Source organism: Scardinius erythrophthalmus (genome assembly GCF_964197995.2).
Source record: "Scardinius erythrophthalmus genome assembly, chromosome: 19".
NCBI lineage: Eukaryota > Metazoa > Chordata > Actinopteri > Cypriniformes > Leuciscidae > Scardinius > Scardinius erythrophthalmus.
The window spans coordinates 6531935-6553445 of record NC_138239.1 but is presented as its reverse complement, the minus strand read 5'-3'; the positions used below and the strand labels follow the sequence as shown (position 1 = coordinate 6553445).

Sequence of the window (21511 nt, the reverse complement as noted above, 5' to 3'; positions counted from 1 at the left end):
TAAGTCTGCGCTGACAATAGAGCAAAACAATGGGCTATTATAAGTAGAAAGATAAGAAAGAATTGCAAAATTAGTCAGTGATCTTTAGGAAACCTAATGTCTAAATGAAAGTAAAGTAGAATCATTGCGGTATTCTATTGTTCTGCTTAATTTTATCACCTGCAAAATGTGAATACATCCAGACCAATAGGTGTCAGTACAGAGTCCAAATCCACTGGTATTACTGGGACAATTACGGACCAGCTAAGCATAAACAAAAACACACTGAGTGCATCTTTAAAGCTACACTATGCAATGTTAGCCGTTAAATAAAATAGCATCTTGAGGAAGAACATTGTTTTGGTTGTGCTCCTCTGAATGTTTGTGGTCTGAGGCACCGGTGTATACAGGATTCATCTATCAGACTCAGAGTATATCATATATCAAGAGTGGATGGACCAAAAAATAGTGGTTTCTTCTGCACATTCTGCAGATGCTTGTCGCTATGTCGTCATTTTTTCTCGTTTGTGTGACAAACTTTCATCTTCATGCTACCCATGGCCAGAGCTACTGTATATGAAGCGACACACATGGACGAATGACGCATGTATGAAATTAACTGCAAAATCTGTCCCAAAAACTCTACAATAGCCTATAAATCGTTATTATAGGTTTATCAACATTTATTTGTGTACAGTTGGTGACTTTCAAGACATTAAGGGAAGGAGTTTTTTTTTTTCACTCTCATTAATAATATTTTGAGTTGTAAACTATACTAGTATACAAAATGTAAACTATGTCATCGCCCAACTCTAATCTAAGCTATTAAATTATTACAAACACTAACATCCTCGTAAAGCTGCTTTGAAATTATATGTATTGTGAAAAGCACATACATTTTAATTGGCTTGACTTTACTTATAAGTACTGTGTAATATTAATTAAAAGCATGTACTTACTGTAGGTTTAGGGTTAGTTGCTTGTAATTATGCATAATTTACTGTTATTACTATAGTATGCACATGTACCGTCTAACAATGACACTAAAATAAAATGTTGCTTGTTATTGTTTATAAGAAAAAACATAAAAAGTGTCATAAAATTGCTTTTATGTAGAAATTCACCACATAAAGCATATGCTAAATTGTATGCTTCAAATTGTATAGGCGCAGAAATCTGATGTATACCAGTGGCGTGGTTTAGCTGGATGTTAAACAATTCCTGGTTACCATAATATAATTGCAGATTCACCTGCAATGCATATAAAATTAGGACTTGACTTCGACTTGTGAAAAAAGCCTTGAGACTTGACTTGGACTTGGACTCCAGCTGAGAAGAATGAGATGGGACAAAAGGCCAGGCGAGGTAAAAAGAAACGATGGATGAAAGGATGAGCGAGTGGGGTCAGCCTCGTCTGTTTGAGACCAGAGAACACAGAAATGAAGGAAAAGAATAAAAAAAGTTGGGAAGACGTAAAAGAGAGAGAGCGGCAGAGGGAAAAAAAACTCAGCCCGGTCTCCAACACACTGGCTTGGAAAAATTTTAGCGGGCTTGACAATTAAAGGGGGGTGGTGGTGGGGGGAAGCGAGGCAGTATGGCCCTCTCCTCATTGTGCCGAGTGGCTTAGAGTCCTCATCAGCCTATCAGCTAAGTGACAGGCGGAGAGCTGCTCTATTCAGCGGCACAGATACACGCCGCGGGCCAAGCGGCTGCCAGCTCCCTCCTGACCCCGCAATCCCTCGCCGCTGACAGCTTCAAGCTCCATGGCAAATTAGGCGCTCTCACATTACAATCGCACAAGACAGATTCCATTAACGGTATCTGAAATTGAGTAGAGAGCAGGGCCCTCGCCTTATCAGACCTGACTCATAAGCAGCGCCGGCACCGCCGAAGCTCGCGCGCTTAATCACGAGCCATGATACCATTTAGACGTTTCCAGCGCGCCTCTGCCTGCCGCTGTGATAGTCGGCCACAAAAGAGGCTGATGAGACTTAGGGGAAGGGGAACAATGGAGCTTTCGCAGGGAAAGCAAAGTAAGTCAGGAAAAAGGGGAGCGGAGAGAAGGATACGGATGGAAGAAAGGAGGAAGGATGGTGTGTGTGGAACTCGCGCTTGCTGACTACTTCTCTTTTCTCTTCTCCCGCTTTTTTGCACACTACTTGCCTTTCCCCGCTTTTCTTTTCCTGTCTCGTACGAGACGAGGCCGTGCGTGTGTGCGCGCGGTTGGACTAATAGCTTGTCAGAAGCAGGCGGGGGGATTCTTGGTGATATCGGCTTCTCTCTAGCCCTCTTTACTGCTCGCGCACGCTAAGGAGGGGGCGAGGAAGACGGGGCTCAGTGAAGGTGCGGACCCCCCGCACCCTTGATTCTGCTCCCGCTGAGAGACAATTAACCCTCAGCACACGTCAGAGGAAGGGTTATAGCAGGGGTGCTATCTGGAGGTAGGGGTCCTCGGTACCAAATATCACATCCTCCCGTCTTTGACAGTCGCTTGATGTCCTCCTCCTCCTGTCTTTATTCCTCTGAGGGGGCTTGACACGGACCTCCTTAGGAGTGTCTGTCTGTTTGAAGGAAGGCATGTGACACGTACTTCATTCCAAAACATGTAGGACCACCTGGGTCTCCCTCTCTCTCTCGTCAGTGATTAGGTGAGAGAGTGACACTTGCGTGCAGCATCACAGGCTTGTTTGCTGCTATCAGGTCTGCTGTGTAGGATGCTGCTGTGTTAGTGTCCCTGTAGTACTGTTTACTCCTGGTATTAAGATGGGTTTTTGGTCGATCGGATCACAAGTGGACGACGCTGAATACAGGTGTAAACGGGGTCTAAAACGTTTTAAGCTTGTCCACGAAAGACCACAAGAAACAAAATCTGCTGCTCTCCGTATGTTTTTCCATCATCTCCATTCGTGTTTATATGTCAATTATGAGCTTATTTTGTCAGTTCGATCAAAAAATCTGAAAACACACACACATTTACCTGGCCATAGACCCTCCCCTTGAAGAAATCAGGACAGAAGTGGTTAAAAATGGACAAAAAAAACAGATTAAAAAAACACCAGGTGTAAACAGGTATGTGTCTCCCTCGTCTACTAGTGATCCGATTGACCAAAACGCATCTTAACACCTGATAGGTGTAAACAGGGCCTATGCAAACATGCTTGACTGCATTATTGCATAGAAATTTTTATAAAAAATAAAAAAAGAACCCTGACCCTATAGCAAATAAATGCTGTTAATTAATGTTACTTACTATTTAGCAAATATTAATATATGCAATTAACTGTGATCAGTTTTATTAATTAATCAGTACATCGTGCAAATGATTTAATTAAAATTTCACTAAGTATTAAAATAGTATTAGCATTATTAGAAATATAATCATTATAATGATAGTATGAGCATTATTAGAAATTGGTATAATTATGAATACTATTAGTGTGCTTTCACACTTGGTTCGATTGCCTGATCCGAACCAAAGTTCGATTGCTCCCCCTGTGCCTTCTGGATTGTGTTCACATTATATTGTTTGGGTCTGAACCACAGTGCGTTTGCATCCTCAAAGCCGCAGCTGTTTACCCTGGTTCTTGGTAACGACGGTGAAGGAGAAGGCGACAAAATCCCAGCATTGCTCATCTCACTTTATTCATTTCGTTTTTGGAACCTTTGGTTTTGTTTTCAAAGCATCAGCGGATAACGGCACTTGCGTCTATCAGATGTGAATGTACTGCAAACTTTCTAAAGAACGTGGGAGTCCAAGGTGATCAGAAATGAGATATACATTTTCTCTGCTTGCAGTGTGCGCCAGTCACGCACACACACAAACTGTTTTATCGAATCAAACGACAATAGCAAACAAGTTCGGTTCGGTTCCCTTCCGTGATTTAGTGCGATTGCGATTCATATCAGCAATAAACCATACTGGAGTTCACATGAACCATGCCCCAAACTACCCTTTTTATGCGGACTCGAGTACGGTTTGCAAGTGCACACTCGAGTTCGGAAAAACAGTGATCACATCATCCAAACAAACCGAACTCTGATGTCAGGTGAAACCGTGTGCGGTTTTCTTGGTTATTTTGCTGCAAGGAGACAGCGTTTCTGATGCCTGTCCCGAACTGTAATGGGGAACGTAGCTCTAATGACGAGAAAAAAAACAAGTAAACTTCAGCATTCTGTCCTTTTTAGGGTGTTTTGGTTAGTTTAGATAACTTTGGTCCGTGTTGAGTTCATATTTCAGTCAAATCGCACCAGAGTTCGCTTGGAAGCGGACCGAGACCCATCTTTTCCGCGGTCTAGTCCGCTTGTTTGGTGCACCAGGGTTCGGATGGCAGCGTTCACACTTATTCAAATGAACCGTACTGACAGAGCAATCGCACCAGAGTTCGTTTTAATCGAACCAAACATGCCAAGTGTGAACACACCCTTCGAATTATTAGGAATGAATAGTGCATTTGTGACTATAGAGTGCAACAGTCTGGTTCCAGAAGTAAAAATTACATTTGCTTTCTTTAAAGGGGATTTGATTTTGAAAGTTAACTCATAAACTTTTACAGACAGACCCACTGTGAGCTATGAGGTTGTTAATTGTAGTATTTGCTTTTGTTGAAGCCACCAGCCTGAATTATTTCAGCTTGTTTTTTTAAAAGGATTAGTTTAACAGCGGGTATTCTGGTGGAAAAAATACATTATCTATAATTTTGAAGAGAAATCTCCATTAATCATAGAAACGCACCAAAAGAACTCTTCAGTGCCAGCCCACTCCCATGAAGCACTGCGAATGACGGATGCATGTAGTTTTATATTTCTCCATCATTTTTGGGGATTGGGATTGTAGACAGGCGGGGGGATTTCCCGCGTTAAAGCCGTTAAGTACACAGTCGTGTACTGTTGTCTTTTTTGTCTGATTTTCAATTAAATTTTTTGGCTTCAAATCAAAGTTTGTAATGTTGTGATTCACCTTGCAGCTGTTTGATTTGGTTCATGGCTTATACCTTAACTGAGACTTTTTTAAATCCCTATGGGAAAAATGAATGGGAAAAATACTTTTGCTGAAAAAGTGGCCAGGCATTGTTGCACTCTATTAGTACTGGCCAATTTTATCAATCATACTTTTATCAATCATCAGTTTCAGTGTGAATTTGGACATCAATGGAATCAGATCATTTCAGGGCTTATTTATTTTTTCCAATTCAAAATGTATATTATACATTGTACATACAGTATGTTCAGCTATATATATATATATATATATATATATATATATATATATATATATATATATATATATATATATATATATATATATATATATATATATATATATATATATATATATATATATAGTCCTGCCCAAAAGTCATGCCATTGGTTGAGACAACTTTGCTCAAACGTTTTGATAGTGCCAGAGTGATTACACTTTTGGGTAAAATTTCTGATCTTTTATTTTGCATCTTACGTCAGTTATCTTATGTGACAAAAGTATGTCCCAGCTGAGCTATGCTTATCTAGTCAGCCTTATGTTTATGATAATGCGAGGTCTTATTATTATTGAGAAACGCGGTGAGGATACTGTGCATAGTGTGTGATTTTTCTAGACATGTTTAGAGCATAAGGTGTAATATTTATTAGCAGTTCTTGATGGTGCAATTATGGAGTGACCATGAATTGAATCCTAGATGGAAGCTGTGCAAAATATGACTGCCATACAATCTCCAATAGAATTACTGTGTGCATGTATTTTACGTATAGACGGTGTTCTGCTGGGCTCAGGCGGCCCTCTCCACAGGACAGTGCATGTTAAAAACGAATAACTCCAATCCACCTCCAAAAATACAGCCAATGGCACAACAATTCCACCCAATTCCATCTTAATCCCCCACTGCATTTTATGTGGACATAATAGCCGAAAATAAATTGTGTATATCATTCAGCAAATGTGCATTGTTGTACTATTACTGTATTATTATTTTAATCAATTCATTAATCAACTGTAGTATTATGCGGCCCTATGGAACACATGCATTTCGGGAAAGGCTGATCCTCTCCTTGCATGACTCCCATTAAAAACCGCCTGTGGAGACAGTTTAGGAAATGTAATATTACAGCAATATTGACTTCCGATGCAACAGACACAATCTTAGGCCTCCAGGCAAGGGGAAATTAAAGTGATGGCATAGCACAGTGAAATGGCCCTATTTCCCCCATTCTGAATGGGGTAATGAGGGTTTAGGCGTCTTCATTAAACATCTGTTAAGGAAATATTACTGCACGTCTTTAAATGGTGCCATTGGTCATGCTGAGTTGTAGGATATGAGGCCTGTAGTTGCATGGAGATGTTTAAAGAAGCATTCCAGGTTAAATACAGCTTAAGCTCAATCAAAAGCATCTTTATATAAAAACAGGTTTTATGGCAATGCAGTTTTAATGGGTCTTTGGGGTGATCATAACAGTTTAAAAGCCGAAATATGAAAATTGAATTTGATAATCAATTTGTGATTGATCGAAAACGCACAAACGATTGATTGTGATCGAAAACGCATCAATGTTCTCTCTCCATTCCTGATTTCTAACACACACTCACAGCGTTTGGTGTGGTCGTGCGGCTATCAGAGCAGAAACTAAAGCTGTTGCTCTCTGTATGTTTTTGCATTGTATCTGTGCGCATTCGATCATATGTAAACTGCGCACGCTTATTTTGTCCATTAGATCGAAAGATCTGAAAAAACACATACTTTAGACCCTCCCTCTACGAAATCAGGACAGAAGTGGCTGAAAGTGGACAAAAGAGACGGATTAAAACACCACGTGTAAACAGGAATGTGTCTCCCTTGTTTACTTGTGATCCGATCGACCAGATCGCATCTTAATATCAGGTGTAAACAGGGCTATAGACTTCTACTATAAGCGCATTACTGAATGCTTGTTTGTTATTTGAAACTAACTGACAAGTTCATATTATTGTCTGTGGTACTCGACAGCAGCTGTCAATAGGGTTTAAGTTGTAAGGGTTTTCCTTCATATTTAAAGATATCAAGGTTCTTGGCAAGAAAAACAAAGGGTGGGTGTCACAGCTAAAGAGGAAATATATTTCCCAAAAACGAATGGCTGCAAACCAGAGCGTTTTAGAGATTAGACTGGCTAATAAAGCATATGCTTAAGCTGCCAGGAGCTCTTGTTTCTGGGTCGGTGATTTACCTGACAACAGAGGTATGCTGGAGGGGGCAGCCAAGGGACGTGGGAAATGACAGCGTTTTTTTCTTAGTCTTAAACAGAAACAAATACACAGACAAACATATTGAGCTTAAGTTATGAAATCCACATTGTATAAGTATCAATATGGCAGAGAACAAAATATTGAACATCAGAACATGAAAATTCTGTCATCAATTACTCACCTTTCATGTCGTTCTGAACATCTATGACTTTTTTTCTTCAGTGGAACATTAACTCTTTTTTTTTAAAAATGTGACTAAACCTTGATTCGCAACATTCTTCAAAATATCGTTTTGTATGTTCCACAAAAAAAGAAAGTCAAACAGGTTTGGAACAACATGAGGGTGAGTAAATAATAACAGAATTATAATTTTGGTAAACTAACCCTTTAAATGCTCATATTTGCATATGCTGTCACATTCTAACACAGGTACTGCTCTCACAAAGCCACCATCTTGCTAATAAACACAGCTCACCATAGAGAGCCATGGGGTGACTACGAGCGAGTCGAGGGTCCAGTGAGGAAAGCACTGTCATGACCATATGGTAAAGTGCCTTATATGGACACAAAAGCACCAGGACAGGTGGGCACTGGAGCCCAGTCAGCTGAGCTGGACCCGTCTGCTCTTGGCTGGTGTGTACCCTCACAGGTGTGGTGGACCCGGGACTGAGGAGGATGGGTGAAGTCACCTTCTGCGGCCACACGGCCTCTTCTATTACGTAATCAACATCATGAACGTACAGTAAAAGGCTAAGCAATCAAAATGTTTTCTTAGTAGTAGAGCTGCACGATTCTGGATAAATTGAGAATCAGGTTTTTTTTTGTTTCAAACTGAGATCATGATTCTGAACAGAAAGCTAAAAAAATAACGTAATTTACTACAGGTTCTGACAAAATGTTAATTGCTGCAGTCTATTTAAAATGTTTAATTAATCTGAATTAATACTTTTTTTTTAATCGGGTTGAATGAATGATTCAATGACTCACTCATACTTCACTTGTTTCATCACTAGATGAATCGTCGTTTTTGAACGAATCTCTTGAATGAATGATTCAATGACAAATACATTTGTTTAAAAGTCTTGTCGCCACCTGGTAATCGGAACAATCAAGCGCCATTTTACTTTCAAAAGTGGATTTGCTCTATTTTGATCACTACCGCAGACATCAGTGTTTATATCCTAGTACTTCTGTGATAATATGAATATTTGTAACACAGAAATAACAACACTGTGTGGTTGAAAAGACTGTTTGTAAAGCTGTTTCATACTTATACATGACTACTGCTCTCCTTGTCAAAGGTTTCATAGGCACAGGGAAATCGTCGTCATTTAGGGATGAGATTGCGCAGATGTTCGAATCAAGATCGCAATCTTTTAACGATTAATCGCGCAGCTCTGTTAGTAGTAGATTGATATTGATTTTTTGATGGCTGATGACGATACCAATATCTTAGAGAGCAGGGTGGCCAATATAAAGCCTAAATATAATCAAAATTAAAGAACTGATCCCAACACATTGGCCAACAGAGAAACTTATCGGCCAATGCCGATAACTAAATAAAATAAAAATATCGACCGATATATCGGCATCCGCAATAAATTAGTCGACCACTTAGTAGGTAGTATTTTAGACATACCGAATGAATGAAATGGTGGGAATTTTTAAGCACAATATCACATCGCTTTGCAGTTTCTAAGATGTTCTTAATGGCTTTTAGAGTGCTGTTATGTGGTTGCATGGATATTCTGGATGGTTGCTAGGTGGATGTTTATCCACCACCAAAATCTATCTATCATGTTGGGTGCACTACAAATCAATAAAATAAAATGAAAATAAAATAAACAAAATAAAATAAAATAGTTAAAAGATTGTCAACTACTTAGTTTTCTTAAAAACATTTTTCTTCAATTTATCACAGACATATTTTACTTTTATAGCCCCCCCCCCCCCCCCTAAAAAAAGTTTTTCATAGAAGAAATGTATGCATTCCTGTCATTGTACATATGAATGTAAGTTTGTTTGTTTTTATAAATGAACAAATCCAGACAAAATATTTAATAATGTCATTGACCCACACACTGCACAATAAAGTCAGGAAAGAATATTACGCAAGAATGTAACAAGCAACAAAACAGGCATTCAAGCCTTTATGCTCTGAAATTCCTCAAATCTAAATATGTCAGATAAAGTATAGGGCACAGAATGGTGAGTCTCAGAGTGGTGTTGGGTGCCAGGGTAGCAGCCTGGGGACAGGCCTGTCCGGTAGTGTTCCTACTGGGAGTGGCACGCCACCTCAGCATTACCACTGGGCACGGGCGAAGCACCTAAGGACCCCAATGCCAACCCAGAAGGGAGTCTCAGACTGTGCCGGAAGCTCTGAAACCCCTAAAACACTCCCTCCTCCTAGTCCTGGCATCTCAAGCCTGCCAGCTATTGCTCTGAGCCCAACAGACAAGCATGAGTCCAAACCTCAGCCTAAGCCCGGACAGATAACCATCAAAACCTATTACGCTTATGTTTTCAATTGAAAACATAGATTATATACTGAAACTTAAGAGCTAAGAGTGTTTGTGTGTGCATATGCAACCAAATCCCCACGGCCATCAGCCACAGGAGGAAGATGGGTTGCGGGGTTGTGGGGCCAAAGGAAATGACTTTTTTGGTTGTTGTAATCCAAAATTGGATCTAAATCCTTTGAGGCTTAAAAGCAGAGGTTGCATTGGACATGTAACCGCAGCCAAATCTCTGGGCAGCTTGGCTCGCAAACACAGCTGAGTGAGGGCATGCGTTTGCAAAAGTCAAGTGTAGATATTAAAATACATGCAGCAGCTACTGCCTGTTTAGACCCATTTTTCTGCTGACTGAACTCCAAATCTGGGATGGCAGTTAATGTCAGGGCATTTTAACTTGATCACAAAATAATGGTAAAAAGGCATTGCATGCAAATTTTTATATAGAAAATAAATGTACATTTATATTGTCGCTAGTGGCAATCTCAGTAAAAATATCACTCGCATATTAATATTTTTGGTCACAAGTGCGGCCGTTTTAGGCGCAGTCTGAAGCCTTGCAATATAATATTCAACTTGCGTATTATATGAATATGCAAAATAAAGTCAACCTGGAATGCTTTACAATTGACAATGCATATTATAGGCGAAATGCATTCCCTCTGAAACTGCTAAAAACCCAGAGCATCACATGTTCTTTGAGTATGTGTAGTAGAATATTAACAGAAGAGGGTCCCGCTCCTCATTCATGGTAGCTATTGATGTATTTCTTTGGTCTAATGGCGCTTTTTCACTGCATGGTATGGCTCGGCTCGGCTCGGTACGGCACGGTTCGGCTCGCTTTAGCTCGTTTGCTTTTCCACTGCAGTTAGTACCGCTTCAAAGTGGGTGGGACTGATCGTTATATAGTTGCCGTCTCTACTACCATGACATCATATTAAATGCGAATTTTTCATTCCGTGTTTCCCCATTCACTCCTCGGCAACTGACGAGAGGAACGTCTGCACCTCGTCCACTGACCACGATTCAGCCATTTCTTTTTTTTAAGTTTATACTCTTTTTTTTTAAGCAAATACTTTTAAAACAGGTGCTACAGCGTTGGCTGTTGTCTACTGGCTATTTAAATCAAGCGGGTTTAGTGTCTCGTGTTGTAAATACAATGACGCTGGTAGAGATGATTCTGTCTGACCAATCAGTGATCTGCAGTGTTTTCACGTCACATTTTAGTATCGGTACGGTACGCTTGGAACCTCAACAGAGGTGGTACCATTTAAAGCGAGCTGAAGCGAGACGTACCGTACCGTACCATGCAGTGGAAATGCGCCAAAGTGTGCCGTACCGAACCGAGCCGTACCATACCATGCAGTGGAAAAGCGCCATAATGGTCTGAGGCCCTGTTTACACCTGGCATGCGTTTTGGTCGATCGGATCACAAGTGGACGACGCTAAATACAGGTGTAAACGGGGTGTAAAACGTTTTGAGTTTGTCCACTTTCGGCCACTTCCAGACGTAGTTGAAAACACATTCGACTGGATTTCATAGTGCTTTCATAGTGTTAATGCTCATGGCCGTCTACTCTCCGCCTACTGACCTAATGCGTAAACATTATGGGAAGTCACTAGTGAGCCGGGATTTAAACTTTGTCGGCTGAAGACCCGAGTTTGGTTTGAAGACGAAAAACGGACAAAGCACAATGTTCTCTCACCATTCCTAATTTCTAACACACACTCATAGCGTTCGGTGTGGTCTAGTGGCTGTCAGAGCAGAAACGAAAGCTGCTGTTCTCTGTATGTTTTTCCGTCGTCTCCATATGTAAATTGTTCCAGCTTATTTTGTCCATTAGATTTAGAGACGGATTAAAACACCAGTTGTAAACGGAAATGTCTCCCTTGTCTACTTGTGATCCAATCGACTAAAACTCATCTTAATACCAGGTGTAAACAGGGCCATGAGAGTGGCCTACCTGCAGACAGTGAAGCAGAGGGCTCCACTAGCCCCGGCCCCAAAGACAGCACACAGGACATTGACACCGTGAGCCGGAGAACTGAGAGGCAGCAGTGAGAGCAGCAGAGAAGACAACATGGTGAAGAGAGGGTATCCTGGAGGATGGGCCACCTGTGGGGGAAAACACAACTGTAAACTCACTCACAGAACATTCTGATAACAGCAACAGAATTTAAAGAATCCCCCCACACACACACCACCACCATACAGTTCAGCTTTCAAAGGCAGACCTTACTTTTGCGGGTTACAGCGTCACACTGTCCTCCCCCTCCCTTAAAGCCTGATCTCCTGTCTCCTTGCCTTCCCAGCAATTAGGCACTAAGTCCCCTAAGGAGCGATAAGGACTAGAGCTATTAAAGGCTGTCTCACTCCTACTGGCCTGATAACACACACAGGCACAGCAGGCTGAGAAACACTGCACACTAGAGCGAAAAGCAAGGAAACGTCTCCGAGAAGAGGTTGTTTGAGGGATGGATTGAAAATTCGGTGGACAAGTGGGTGTCTAAAAGCTAGTGTGAGTTCAAGATCAAAGCAGGGAAGAGGGCCCCGTTCAACTGATCCCTCTAAACAATTTCATAAGGCTGAAGTCGTTGTCAGTCAGATTTGTGGGACTGTGATAAGTCAGTGTTGGGGAGTAACTAACTAAAAGTAACTTAAAATTAAAATTAACTCAACTATATATTATTGACAAATAAATAACAATTCAAACCCAGTGTACTTTGCGTTCACAAACATGGATTTATTGACTCGGCCAGGGGTGATGGACCCCTAGGGGGCTGCAGGGGGGTTCTAGGGGGTCTACAAAACTTAAAGATATAGAAAAAAGCATTTTAGGAAACAGTTTAATTGTGACATTAAAAAAAAACGATGAAATGTCCAATCTGGGACTTGTGACCTGCTTAATTTGTGGGTGAAACTTAGGGTCTGTCTGGAGCACAAAACACATTTCCCGAACGAAATATTCATTATATTCAATATTCACTGAACTTAATATGAATACGAAATGGAATGTACAAAAACATTTTGTGATCCAGACAGACACTCGTCCATAAAACAGGCAGATATAAAAAGAGAAAAAAGTCAGAAGTGTAAGATGTGAACTCAGAATTGTGAGGAAAAGAGTCAAGATAAAAAATCTCAGTCAGATTTGCGAGATGTTCAATGCAAGACAAATTTAAAATTGCAATAAATAAATTGTTGTTTTATAAACACAATAAATTCACACAACTCAAATAAAAGTTGAGAATTACGAGTTGTTAACTCAAATATACTTTATTTCTTACAATTCCATATTTATATCTCATAATTTTAAGGAACTAAGTCCCTTACAAGGGGATTGTTATATCTGGGGGTCCTAAAGTTACAGATGGAACCCCTGGTTGACATCAACTATTGGTCGACTACTAAAAATGGGTAGTCGTGCAGAACCTACTCTCTCGTATTAAGCATGGGGTAATCAAATTAATTTTTGTGAATTGATTCATTTGTATAATTAATTGAACTGAAAATCCTTGCATATAATACGATATTGTTAGCTACTTAGCTTGTCAACAGGGTAGCCTGACTTTAGTTGAGTGACTTTAAATTCTGAGTAGAATGGATTGTAAAGTAGCTTCCCCAACACTGCCAAATGTCTGAATATAAAGTAAAGATGCTAATTCAATATGAGGAAAGAACGGACAGCTTGAAGACAAGAAAGAGAGGTCAAGGCAGAGAAGAACAGAGAGGCTTGGAAGGGGGCACAAAGACAGGACAAAAGAAAGAGAGAGACAGTATGGCAAACAGATGGCAGGGGCGAGAAGGGCACGCTTGGAAGTGCCAGCAAGGTGTGCGTGACTGCGCAAGTGACGTGTGAGGTGTGTGGCAGAAATGCCTGCACTGGTGCCACGCGAGGCCGACGGCGTGGAAAGCAACGTCGGGTCTGGAAGCGCGGGTGGCATGGTGGAAAAAGGCGAAATGCACGGTAGGGGGCAGTCCTGCCACGAGGAGTTTAAAGGAGAAAAGATCCACGGCTCCAGGGAGCAGGAAGGGAGGGCCGGCGGCCTGTGGCCCGGAGAGGGCCCTCCGACCCTGGGGAGAGCCGCAGACAGGCAGGCCACACGGACAGAGGGAGGGATTACTGGCATAGTGACACCGCCACTGACTCCCTAAAAGGATCGCGACGGCGTAATAAACTTTATTAAATAATAAAACTTATTATAACTGTTAACCCGATTTAGTTCATTCTTTGCGGCTTACACACGCGCACACACGCATGCACAAAAAGGAGAGGGGTTGAGTATAATAAGCCTTATACCGTACATAAGGCGAAGCTTACAAAAGCCATCGCCTAACCATTCAGTCTAATTGGATTTGAAGAACAGGGTTGCAAATTATAGCATTCTCTAGTCCTAACTTAGTCAAAAAAAGAAGTGCATAGAAAAGAAGAGAGGATAAAAAACCTGTGGCCTGAAAAGTAAATTAATCATCTTTCTTCTCCCCCCATACTTAATTAAACTTCCTTAATGCTTATAAGAGTTAATGAGTGGATTGATTAAACAATGCAGCTAATGCTTACCCCCAGTTCACAAGCAGCAGTGATCAGCTCTCCTGTGGTAGAAAAACAGAGAGGGAAATTAATGTAAACCCAATAATTATTATTAAGAGACAAGTCCGCTCCTGAAAGTTTTCCCAAATCAAATACTTGCACTGGGTTTTGCATTAATTTGCCCGGATCAAAACCTGCAAAATCTTCCCAGTGTGACATTTCCTAAGCGACACGCTCATTCTCTTCCATCGCACACGGCTCCCCTGATCCCCGAGCAGACAGACGCACACATACACAGGCAAATCTATTCACTCTTCCCATATTCTGTGACTCGAGATGCATGTGCAGAGCCCCATCCGTCAGACGTAAACGCCTGTGAGTCCCTCTGTGCAGAGCCACACGCATACAAAAAGCTCCCTTTAAAACTCTACGCGTGACTGTGGTCTTTTTAAGAACTTCTGTGTTTCCACTCACAACCATTATTCACAGATATCCTGTAAACCACCAACATATTATAAACCCGTTTCTCATTCGGGGTTCCCACACTTTCTGACCAATCAGTTTCCAGGACCTTTCCAGGCGTTCATGATTACCAGACAGATTGTTCAGTGTATTTCTGGATGTATGTCACCTGAATTAATAGATTTTACAGAATATATTTATTAGAGTACAAATGTCTCTATTAAGACCCTTAAAGAATCAAATTTGCCTTGATCTTTTGACATATAAGAGGTCTTTGTACCATTAAAACATCCTGCAAGTTTCAGAGCTTAAAATGTCCACCTCATTATAAACAAAGCATTTGTTTAATCAAGCACCAAAAATGGCTTGTTTCGATATTGTGGGATCTGTGACGTCACACACGCAAATACATTTTCATTCTCGGATCTTTGAGTCTCATTCAGCAAAATGAACAAATCTCAGCAGAATTTCAGCAGAATATAATTGAAATGTCACAGCGCCATAGGCTGAAGCTACGGTGACTGGGAGGGGACATGTTCGGTTCACTTAGTTTTGTCGTAGCCACAACATATAAACTCGTGGGAACGTGATAAGATTTTGTTGCCACAAGATATTAATTCGTGGGAACTTCATATTAAGTCGTGGGAAGATCATTTTGTATCGGTAACGAAATCATTATGTCTAATATTATCATATTAGATCATATATTGAGGGAACAATATATTTTTCTCGTGGCCACGACTTCATATTTTGGGAGAATGACATATTTCTCGCGGCCACGTAGTTATGTAGTTCTCGTAGTTATGTTGAGGGAACCACACCGGTCAATACTGTAACCATATACAGCAGTCGGAGATGGAGATGACTGATGAAATAACATTTTACATTGAAATAGGAATGTCATCTAAAGATATAGTGCGCTCTCTGGCATTAAGACATGGGTACGTTATAAGTGAAAGACACCTGAAGCGCATTCTTAAGTTGAATGGGCTTTTTCGACGGAAATTTGCTGGCTTGAATGATATACATAAGGTCACGAATTGAGTCCCGTTTAAGGCAATAAACAAAAACAAATTATGAGAAACTTAAATTAACAAATAATAAAGTAAATTATTCCCGGGGTAAAAGGAGAGCCCGTGTCGCGTGTGAAGATTTGGTTCCCACATGTTATAAAACTCGAAACGAATGTCGTTCCCTTAACATACGATCTCGTGGCCACAATATATTATTATGTTCCCACGAGTTTCTATGTTGTGGCCACGACAAAACTAAGTGAACCGAACATGTCCCCTCCCGGTCACCGTAGAAGCTATGTAGTCTGTGCAGAAATTATTACTTCACCTTCCGAGTCTTTGGGTCTGAGTCGTTCGTTCATCATGAATTATGGAAAGGAAAATCGAAAAGTTAGGGAAATTCATAAATTGGAAGAAATTTGAGGCCAGAACTGCATCACTTTACTATAAGAGTAAAAGAAAAGTGAAAAAATAACAGCACGTTTGTTTGTTAGGAAGATTGGGAATTATTAACTAATTTCAGTATCCAATACGGATGTCAAGTCACATGACAAAAAAACGAACGACTCGGACCCGAAGACTTTGGAGGTGAACTAATCTTTCCTCTTTCCAGTACAGAACCTATGGGATGTTGCGCATGCACGCACGGTCACCACAAAATGAACGAATCACTCTCTGAGACAACTCGTTATCCCTTAGTCATATTAAAGATTCTTTCAATATGAATCAATCGTTCATGATCGACCCATCACAGGAACCCATGAAGGATCCCAGTGTCAGGAACTAGTGGATGGTTTATTTTCAATGCCGTCATGGATCGCGTCAAAGGATGTTTGCTCTGAGAATCTGACTGCAGATTGTTTTGCAAACGAGGCACAGTGTGATAGAAAGTTTACAGAGAAACTTTTCTTGACAGATGAAGCAGTCAGCTGTATTAGACCTGACAGCGTCTACACCGCAAACCGTATATTTCATAATGCTTTGTCTGTAAATTACGGTTTTATATAATGTTTTCAGAACACTTAATCGCGTGCAATAGTGAGTGGGTGTTGATAAGGTTTCATATGCGATGACGTTAGCCAATCATAACAGCGGCCATTTACTGACAAGCATTAAAGAGAGCTTAAAAACGGATCATTTAAGACAGAGGTTTATGCCTGTTTCAGAACAAGGGTTGAAAAATGTTTTTTACACACATATATATATATATATATATTTTTTTTTTTTTTTTTTTTCAAAAAACTTTATCAACATTATTAAGATAGTGAACTTCAAGGAACATATTAAAATGATTTTTTTTAAAAATCCATGCCATGACCCCTTTAACAGACAGACTAACTGGCCATTTAACTCTGGTTTACGACGGACCCACCAATTAAGAATCAAATTTAAAACCATTTTACATTTATATATATTTCAAATATATTATTAATTAATTAATTATATTTAAATAAATGTATTTACATTTACACTGCCACTAAAATTTTTTTTTAAGAAATTTATACTTTTATTCAACAAGGGTGCATTAAATTGATCAAAGGTGACAATAAATACATTTCTATTTCTAATAAATGCTGTTCTTTTGAACTTTCTATTATCAAAGAGTCCTGAAATGAACGCAGTCTTGGTGAGCATAAGCGACTTCTTTAAAAAATATACAAAAATCTTACAGACTCTGTAAGTACTGTGTATCCATGACTTCAAATTTCATTCAATTCCATTCCTTTTCCATGCTTTGAAATCAACATTTTAAAATTCATAGGCCTAGATATAGGTTTTCCATGGCTGTGGAAACCCTGCTCATTACAGTATCGATACAGAGAGGTTTAGGTGTGGAAAGGGTAGAAATTTTAAGACTTTACAACCAAAATCAAGAAATCTACAAACCAAAAAAAAGGGCAAAAAGTCCTTTCGCCAACTAATCCCAAATGTTTTGCCCTGTTGTATAAATCGAAGCAATGCTGCCTGACGCAATACTCGTCTAAACACTGTAAAATCCTATAATCTGTGCTCTCTGATGCAATGTGAAATGTTCAGTGCATCACAAAATTTTGAAATTGTTAGCTGGCACTTCCTACGTATCACTAGCGGTCGTCTGTTTTCGTTGTCATGTTGGAAGTCCTCTATCTGTAGGTGCAGACCCCTCACACTTCAGCGGCTGAATTTCCTCTGCTTTCACAGTCTCATTTAGAATAGAAATAAATACACGCGCGGTGAGGCCAGGTCTACCGCATTTCAAAGCATGTGGATCTCCCTGTAATCAAAATTTCTCATGTTATGCATCACAATTTCATTCATGGCAGTGCAGTGCTGTGTCTAGACCCCAAAAGAGAGCCCAGTCCCATGGAGGGAGGGCTAAACAGAGAAAGGGGGTACAGATGCAGTTGAGCGCAGGACAGCGGCGGAAGGAGCGAAGTGTCTCTGTGATAGGCACCCACAGCAGCCTTTTCCCCCCCATAATCCCCATCATTTCCACACTCGCATTCCTAGACAACAGCGGTCCCGCGGGGCGCCCGCTCAGCCTCTCCGGGGCGCAGCACACCTAAAGGGATTAGGACTGCGAGACGGAGACCTGGAGAATTTCTGCCGAGCATTCAGCTGGCGCTATCACACCAGCATCCTGCAATGTCCCTAAACGCCACGCTTAAGGGGTTGGCTGTTTTTCCTCTCTCCGTAAGCCCCAAACAGCTTCTTGCCCCCCCCACCCCCGAAAGCCTCCAAAAGCCACCCTGCCCGTGCACATGCTGTAAAGAAGCTTGTCGTTTGTTCCCCCCAACCCCCCCCCCAGAAGAAAAACATTTATTTTTGTATCCAATTAGTGAATCGGGCTGTCTATAGGACAACTTTTTAAAAAGCATTGTGCAAGAGTGCATTCATGGGTCAATGACAAAAAAAAAAAGTGTGTATAAATAAAATACAATAAAGAAATCGAGCTTAAAACACATGCCAAGTTCTTACAAATGTAATTTGTATTCTTGCTGGCTTCATATGGTTTTGAAAATGTTTTATACATTTAAAAATGAATCGAATGACTAATGTCATGTGGTCAAACTATCACTTAAAAACTTGCAAATTGTTTTACTTAAACCTGTGCAGTTTTAATATGTCTTTCATGAATAATTTAACTATTACAATTATATATTATACATTTTTTGGGAGGTAAGACCATATGACATTTTACAAACTGCGCTAATCTTGCCTTGTCTTAAAAAGGTCAAATGGTCTGACAATTTTTTCTTGTTTTTTATGCATTTTTTATGCATTTTTTTCATGCATAAAATTATGCATTTTTATGCATGACTTTGTTTGTAATAACACAGGATTTTGGGACAAAAGGTTTTTTACATGATTGTACATGAAGCAGTGAAGCAGAAGAAATAATATTAAAATATTAAACCACTTAATATTAGAACCTTTAATATTATATAAATATTATATACTATATAGAAATATTATTAACCTTATTAGAAACCCTTTTTCAAGAACTACACTAATGCACTTTAATGAAGCATTTTCTTCACTATGATATTGGGATAGTTGTATCCCAGTGACATTTTTACTTCATTTTACACAAAGTGCTACACATGCCAGAGTAACTTTACATTAATAAGACCTCATAACAAATAAAAAACATTAAATAACTGTTCTTTCTGGGATTTATGATAAGAGGGCTAACATAAAGAAAATTAAACAAAAGCATCTAAATGGTACACTGCTGACTATTTTTTACAAACCCATTAAAAGATTTCATTATATATGAGACGTATTACATGAAAGCAGAGCGCTGCATGTTTTCACCAATTCTGCAGTGTATTAATATCATCATGTACAGTATTTCTCTCTCTCTCGTGATTAATGGTCTGACGTCAGTCAGGGATTAGTATTTCTGTTCTCTTGACAGCTTTGAGAGGAACACAGACACACTCCTCTAGTCTGACCCAGCAGTATATAACCTTCCCATTTGTTCACACAGACGATAATGTCTGCGATGAATAATGGCAAAATATAATAGGCTAAAACAAAAGTGGCATCTGTAAACGCAATCTTAAAAATCTCAATACTTTTAACAAAATAACAAACGCTGCTGTATAAAGATGATTCTCAACTATGCTATGAAAGATATAACGGAATTAATTGATATACCATTTTGCTTTATGAAATATGGGTAAAATGGCCATAAATGGGTAGTCCCATTCAATACAATGTATCTATACACTGTATCTGATTTGCAGATTAATGTGTTCTTGGGGCAACATGTACTGAAAACAGAAGTGTAATAATGGGAGTAATAAATGGCAACATTTTCATAATAATATCTAATATTTCATAGGAATATATCATTTCTTTCCCTATTCACTTGTTGTGTCTCCCAGAATGCCTGATAAACATGCTTTAAGTCCTGGTGTGTCTACAGAGGACGTGTATGAAATCAATGCCCTGTTTTGAAACAGAAAGTCATATTTTGATTAGAAAACACATAACATTCACGAAAATCTGAAAATTAGTCCGATTGAAATGAAAATTACAGAATATTATCATATTTCCATAATATTGCTAAAAATGCGATCACTAAATTAATGTCAGTCATTTTTAAAGACCAAGGAGTTGTTGTTGTTGTGTTGAAACCTCCAAACATTTGGTATCTCTGAAAAGCCCTGAATGTGCTCTTTACGGGACATCCAGACTGTGACATGTATGGTGTCAGAGAAATGCAATAAAATATAGTCTATTACAGAGGACAAAAGTCTTTTCCTGGGTTCAAGTGTCATACATATAAGACTTGAGTGTCCAAATCATTTTTGGGTTCCACCACTGTTAGGCGATGGATTGAGACAGGGTTCTAGAAAGATGAACAATAATCTCATGCGATTCACACTTCAAAAAGCGTCATGTCATACGGCGTACTATGTGATATTACAATCTGCTGTTCTGTGATAGGCTGCATGTGATATAAACACAAACACATGTGACTGACTGCAGTCCTACCTGAGTCTCCACCGGGCACAGCGCGCGGAGCCGAGGCCACATACACCGACAAAACACACACCACTGTCGCTCCTGTCAGGGTCCATGTCCACCTGTCCGACGACATTCAGACGTCTTCTGAGCTTTGAAGATAGTGTTTATTATAAGAACCTTCCTGAATGTTTACTTACACGTTTATTCAACGTGTCTGGAGAAGCATTCGTCTCGCGCATCTAGTTTGCAATCCGGAGCGTACTCAAAATACACCGATAAATAACGTTACACGTTTAAATATATATATATATAAACATATATGCTGCGTTATTATCGAGGTAAGGTGTTAAAATAACAAAGTTATCGTTTAACTTGCCCTCTTATCTATCCCGGTGGTGCCAGCCTCTTTGTAGAGAGCATTGCAAATGTTGCTCTTAACAAACGAACTGAAGCTTATAAACATCGCGTCATTGTGCGTTTTAAGTCTTCTCAGAAGCACAATCTGGACTGCATCTGCATTTACATCTGCACTGTTGATCTTTTGACTTTTTTTCCCGCTTGGACTCGATGATAGTGCTGGATTTCACTTCCTGGTTGGGAGGGGTTTGTATTAGCGCTTGTAAAAATTACCATAGTAACCGTAGTTTCCGGCAAATTAACGAAGTTGCTGCAGTTCTTGTGACTACTGCAAAATCTAAACAAATAAATACGGGATCTCGATCATAAACACTGTAATAAGCTTTCAGAAACTTTTTAATCTCTCTTTGATGGCAATAGCTAATACGGAGTTGCTACATTTTTGCTTTAACTAACTGTAGTGTTGTTTCTAACTAACATGTT

At 39.8% G+C, this 21511-nt stretch overlaps 1 protein-coding gene across 1 annotated transcript in view; it reads right to left on the bottom strand.

The window, feature by feature from the left end:
- The window catches only part of tmem260 (transmembrane protein 260), a 38693-nt gene extending 17447 nt beyond the window's left edge, over positions 1–21246 (bottom strand). The window contains exons 1-3 of the mRNA XM_081394028.1: positions 20699–21246; positions 14268–14299; positions 11670–11821 (exon numbers count right to left, since the gene is read on the bottom strand). Of these exons, the coding sequence (XP_081250154.1) occupies positions 11670–11821; positions 14268–14299; positions 20699–20804 (290 nt within the window). The 5' untranslated portion in view covers positions 20805–21246. The remainder of the gene's footprint in view (positions 1–11669; positions 11822–14267; positions 14300–20698) is intronic.
- Between the last annotated feature and the right edge of the window lie 265 nt (positions 21247–21511).